The 6,229-nt window shown below is 46.6% G+C and overlaps 1 protein-coding gene across 4 annotated transcripts in view; it reads right to left on the bottom strand.

The window, feature by feature from the left end:
* LOC130377568 (lysine-specific demethylase 2A-like) overlaps positions 1 to 6,229 on the bottom strand; it is an 80,888-nt gene that overhangs the window by 8,587 nt on the left and 66,072 nt on the right. For all 4 annotated transcript variants that reach the window (XM_056584734.1, XM_056584723.1, XM_056584727.1 and 1 more), the window contains 4 exons: positions 5,845 to 5,928; positions 2,226 to 2,261; positions 982 to 1,084; positions 1 to 509 (listed from right to left, as the gene is read on the bottom strand). The exon at positions 1 to 509 is cut by the window's left edge and continues 85 nt beyond it. In XM_056584734.1, the coding sequence (XP_056440709.1) occupies positions 1 to 509; positions 982 to 1,084; positions 2,226 to 2,261; positions 5,845 to 5,928 (732 nt within the window). The remainder of the gene's footprint in view (positions 510 to 981; positions 1,085 to 2,225; positions 2,262 to 5,844; positions 5,929 to 6,229) is intronic.

The following is a 6,229-nucleotide window of genomic DNA, read 5'->3' as shown; positions in this document are numbered from 1 at the left end:
CAGCAGGACGGGCGGCTCTGGGTCCGAGTCCCAGTGCCCTTCCTCCCCCTCCTCCTCATCCACATATTGGTCCATCTCCTCGTCCTCTTCCTCCGGGTCAAACTCCCTGCTGTCACTATCCTCTTCCTCATCGTCGTCATCGTCCGTCCCGCGGAGGCGCCTCCTCCTCCTCCCCCTCTGGCCCTCCTTCCCCCCACCCTCGCTGTCGTCCACCTCTTCTTCCTCGTCGTCGTCGTCATCGTCGTCGTCGTCGTCGTCGTCATCGTCCTCCGACTCCTCAGAGTCATCTCCCCCCCTTCTCTGCATCCTGGAGCCCCCCCTCAGCCTGACGCCGCGGCCCCTCCGGAGCCCTATGCCGCGCTTCATCCTAATCCCAGAGCCGCCCATGGCCAGCCCCCCGGCCCTGCTGCCCCGGTGGCCGGCTCCCCCCCTCAGTAGGCCCCTGCGGTAGCCCCTCCTGGAACTGCCCCCCCCCCGGGGGTGCAGGCCCAGCTTCCTCCTCCGAGACACTGCAACCAATCACGGGAAAGAAGACCTTCAAAATACACATCAAGACGGAGACGATGCAGCCAAACAATCAAAATACACATTGAGATCAAAGTGATTTACAGTCAGCGGAGTCACATGGACGACAACGTAATTTGGGCACGTATGCAGGCCTTAAATAAATGTGTTGAGCATGTGCAAGTCCTCCGTGACCTCATCATCTGCATGTGGTGCAGATGAAGAGGATCAGAGGGGACTTCCCAGACCCTGGGTCAGTTTAGAATCCATGCTCAAAGATGAGCATATTATTGACCGTCTTCCAAGTCGATTGTAGACCAGCCTGATTTCTGCAATGGAGATCACGGGCCCTAAAAAAAAAAATCTAGATTTCTAACTGACACTTTATAAGGTCAACAACTGGGGCTATTAGTTGGTTCCCCACGGGGCAGCGCCTCCTGCTCAGGGTCCTGACCCCCCAATAGGATCCCTGCAGACCTTGGTCATCCTCGCTGCCGGAGTCGTCTCCGTCGCGGCCGTGCCTGTGCCTGCGGTAGATCTTGGCGATGCGGGAGTCCAGCAGCGAGGTGGACTTGCGCTTCTGCACAGGGAGGAAGGGGAGAGGGAGGAATTTAATGAGTTCATAAAGTGGAACAAGGAGCAGGGGGCAGTGTTCACGTTAGCCGGCTATAGCCGGACATTGGCCGATTGCACACACGCATGGCCGGTATAATAAAATGTAAACGGCCCACATGTCCGAGAAAAAGAAGCAAGAAGTTCGCATTTATGTATGAATTAATCAGTAGCATATGAAAACCAGTAGCGGTTCCTGGCCGAGCTCACCAGTGATGCAAACACGAACGTGCATTCATGAACGCGCGCAGTGCACCCGCACATGCATACACATGTCACTCAGTGGCCACGCTGTTGAACGCTGATTGGCTGTCATCACGCGTAATTCGCGTCAAAAGGTGAAATATTTCAACTCGAGCGAATTTGTCGCGGCACAAATCCTCGAGAACGCGCTCGCCTGTGCATGGCGAAAGTGTGGCGCGACAAATCAAAACTTGTCGCCAGTTTTCCCTTCTCGAAAAATTCGCCCGATACGCGTCTCTACGTTCACTTTGTATGGGATCTTGTCACCCCGTCGCGTTTGGTGTGAAATCTTTCCCGACTGGGCAAAGCTGGCCAAAATCGCCAGTACAATCCCTGTGTCCAGTGTTCCTGCGGCACGAGCCTTTTCTCTCCAAAACAGGATTAAAACATCCATCAGAAACCGCCTAGCTGAGGAAAAGGTGACGAGGCTGATGCGCATATCGAGCCTTGGGCCGGGGTTGAAAGACTTCAACTTTTCGCGAGCAGCGGAGCACTTCCATGCCATGAAGTTGCGCCGAAAGTAGCCTGCAAGAATTGCAATTATCAAATTAATTATTTTTTACCCGTTTACCATATTTGCCGAGAGAATGGAGTTATGTTTTTTTTGCCTAGGCTAATTTAATAAATGGCATTTATTGAAGCAACTTAGTTTGTGTCGTTTATCGTTTAAATGTGGACTTTTGGTAATCATTTAATTATTTGTGAATAACGTCCGGAAGATATTCCAAATGTCCGATATTCTGGAAAAGTCTAGCGTGAACGCTTAGCAGGGGAATGAGCGTCTTTGAGTGTCTAGAAAAGCGCTATATCAATTCAATCCATCATTATTATGAGGTTGAGGAGATGAAGGAAAGGATAGGACTTACCAGCGGGAGTGGCTTGTTTTTGTCTCCTTTAGGAGTCTATGAGAAAAGATAAACAAGAGGTTAATGGCTAACAAAGCATCCATTTTAATTTGTTCTCACCCCCGGAATCAAATCCCTCATCTGCAACGCCACACAGCATGTGGGGGAAAATGCATAATGAACGCAGAAGCAACATCAGACAAACGGGGGGGCCAAGCAGACGACACAGGCTCAAAGTGTTGAAGACCACCGCCTCACAAAGCATAATGAAAACAGGCAGATGTCGGCTGCCCACTTCTCCTCCTCCTCCTCCTCCTCCTCATGGCCCCTCCTCTTGGGCTGCGTGGGACGCCAAGGGAACAGAGGGATGAGGTGGTCACAGGGGAGCAGACTACAGAGGGCCGGCACTGAGCCACTGTTTGTTGACCAGCACAATAGGAAATGTATCTCAACCATCTGAACTAGTGGACTGATGAAAACCAGCTAAAAGAGAGCAACAACACAACACAAGCCCAGGCCAGGGTTCTTGAAGTGTAACCAGTTGGACTCATTCAGAACACTTCCTCCAAGGTGTATACGAGAGGAGAAGCAGAGTGGGCAGACAGCTGGACGCAGCAGACGGACAAACTGATAAGACGGATGATGAATGGATCATGAATTTTTTTAAGAGAGAGAGTAGGCAGTGCCTCTCACCAGTCTCGAGCTGATTGGCCTAGAAGGCAGAGGTGCCGCAACCAAAAGGAGGGAGGCTGAGGAAGAGGAGAAAGAGCCAGAGGAGAGAGGAAGAGGAGGGCCCCCACCCTGCTGGGCCCCAGCCAGGTCCCCCAGCCAGGTGGAGGGCCCGGGGCCAAGCCGCAGGACCAGGGGCCCTTCGGGGAAGTCGGGCAGTTGCTGACGGCGACGCGGACGGTTAACCAATGACTCGTCACTGCCTGACGACTGATTGTAAAATAGTTAAATAAAATGATGAGGAATGGTCAAACAGTTGCAAAATTCCAGAAATGTCAGTGAATGCAGGAGAAATCTCTTCTAGGTATGACCCACTCCACTAAGGAGGGCGTGAGTTTGAAGAGCACCAACACACAACTGACCTGTCGCTAAGTCACGTCCCCCGTCTTTACCATGACGAACTCAGACAAACAAACATATGGAAACACATGGAAAAATGTCAGCTGACAGTCTATCAAAGCAGGTTTTGGAGAAATTTTGGGGTGAAAAAATATTTAATTACTTCCAGGACCAAGCGAAAGGGACTACATTATGCTATTGAGGGGTATATTCAGAACTTTAAAATACATACAGAAGGTAACAAGCTTAAATTTGGTCAGTTGGTATTCTCGCCTGCCGCACAGTCTGATCCACAGTACACTGGGTTACACTTTTTCTTGCCCCGTTGTGGTTTGGGAAAAGGGATGAAATATACCCCATTCTGCAGCCTCTCAGGATACCGACTGTCCATGTTACATGTACCCCAAGCACATCGTTTGACCATGTTTATTTTTTATTTTACACAAACAACATAAATCCACCATTAAATTGTTATATTATGCCTCCTCCCTGTTGTTTTCAATGGAGTTGTCTGAGCAGATGTCCGAGTATAATTGAGGCTGGAAAGTCATTGGCTCTTCTGCTTTCTAAGGCTGGAGCTTAGCGACAGGTCATTTAGCCAGCTCACTGCTATCATCTTTACTGTTCGATATATTTATACATAGAAAACTAAAAGCTAGAAATGATAATACAGAGGCAAGCCTCAATGAAATGGACACATCATCACATCCTTCCACAATACTGAGCAGCTTCTCTTAATAGGTAGGATCCGAAATCAATGGCATTGTTGGATCAGTGGCACCAATTTCTTCTCCAGACTGCTCATGCTCGCCTGATGTTAGGGCTGTTGATGTTTTATTCATGTGATCGAGGTGTGTTACCCTGCTCAGATTCTGACACTTTTGGCTCCAATGTTGGCTTGTTATGCAAAGTTCTGCAAACACTTCCATAAGGCACGGTTCTATAAGTACACTCTAATCTTCACTTGCCGTTGATATAACAGAGATTCTCAATACTCAAAAAAGCAACAAAGCCATAATTTTGTCACGGAGAAGACTAAGTTTAGGTTGCAACACCAAATGCACAAAGCCATAAAGGTGTCATATAGAAGATTCCCACATTCAAAATCTATAAACGACTTCCCCCATGTCATATATTTTGTTGAGTTGTGTAGTTGCAGTATACCACCGTTTCCAACGATGTGCAAACCCAGAGATTTTGATGTTTATTCACGGTTACAGCCGGTTACATTTGGTCTCATGTCGATGGCTTCATGCCCTTTACCCCCTAGCTTAAGAGGAACACGTAAACACAGTCGTCCAGAGGAGACATAATGTATCGATATGATATTTCAATAACTATATTGCTTGCTGCGATTAATACTTTGATCATAGCCTGATGCCAGCCACCAAGTGAATGCAGTGCTTCACACAAATAGACTTAACTTGGACGAGTCATTATTAATTATTTTTTTATCCTATATTATCTGTCCTGCAAAAAAAGATGAAGAATATTGTTTCCCATACACCGACTATTTTTTTATAAACGGTGTTTATGAATAGCCCCTCTTCTCTGGGGACACTGTTCCAAACGAGATTCATAGAGGAATTATTGTTGTTGACATTTCCCACAGAGAAGACGGCTGAACAAATTCATTAATAAATGCAATCAAGATAAGGGATTTCAGAGAAAAATAAACTTGAGTTGAATACACTGAATACGTCTAAATCTCAACGAGTAATCGTTGACTGGTTTTGCAGGGGCTTTATTTAGGGTGAAAAAAGCTTACAGTAGTTTCCACTAGTGTACACAACAGTAAAATCTGTTTAAGCCGTTTTATTTACAGTGTATTTTAAGTCAGTTTAACCTGTATTATATAGTCTATGTTAAGTCAGTTCAACCTGCATTATATACAGTCACACTAGAGCTCCAATGGCCACAGAGTTCTTTACCTGCTGGTAACTGTTGTAGAGCTAGCGGGATACACTTAAAAATAAATAAAAAAGAACGTCTTTCAGCAGTAACGGTGGTGAACACAACAACTCCCATGATCCCACACTACCTCTGAAATCATTAAACTACATCTTTGTTTTGGTTGAGTGACCCCTAATGGCAGAACTACATATCATACCTTGACAGTGCATTTCAATCAACGTATGGATGGATGGATGCAAGTATGTATGTGATGTGATGTAATGAAATGTCACGCCCGGCTCTCTCCCTACTGGCCTGCAGGGGGAGCTGTCCTGGTTTGAGATTATGGCTGATGGGCTGCTGATTGGAGAGAGCATAAAGCTAGTTCCTCCAAGGCAGCTCACTCTCTCTGATCTGCTGCTCTGGCCATGCCTCTATGGGAGCTGGCTGCAGCGCCTATCTCTTCTCTCCCCGCATCTCCTTTCTACATTGCATTGAATCATGCTGACTTGAACCCCACTTTTGGTTCGCCTAAATTACTGATATCTTTTGAACTTTGATCTGATAATAATTATTGATTTAAAATGTAACATCGGTGTGGACTTCCTTTATAATTTCTTCCTTGAGCCATGTGGTTCTGACAGTATGTATGTATGCATGCATGTACACATCTTCATACCTCTTGGTCCGTGATCCCCAAGACACACTTTGGACATTCCCAACAGCTGGGTAAATCGCTGTTCATCACTCCATCTCCTTGTACCTGAAGATGGAAGAAAATAAATTACATTGAAAATAAAGAAAGTAAAGATCCACTACATATTCTTTAGGACAGCTCAATATGTTTCTTATAAGGACGCCTGGCTACTTGGTCATGAATACAACTACATTTAGAATGTATGATGGAACTCAGAGGTAATGTTATTAATGGTTATCAAGGTGTGCATTAGAGTAGAAATTATGATGGAAAATATTGGAGGCTTCTCAGCCAAACTGTTGGAATATTGGTAGAGAAAGAAACGCATCAGCAGGGAGGAGGGGCAGGCTCCGGGCCCTGTCCCTTT

The sequence above is a fragment of the Gadus chalcogrammus genome, chromosome 3 (assembly GCF_026213295.1).
Source record: "Gadus chalcogrammus isolate NIFS_2021 chromosome 3, NIFS_Gcha_1.0, whole genome shotgun sequence".
In the NCBI taxonomy this organism is placed as follows: Eukaryota; Metazoa; Chordata; class Actinopteri; order Gadiformes; family Gadidae; genus Gadus; species Gadus chalcogrammus.
The sequence above is the reverse complement of the archived record's forward strand: the minus strand, read 5'-3'. Positions and strand labels throughout refer to the sequence as shown.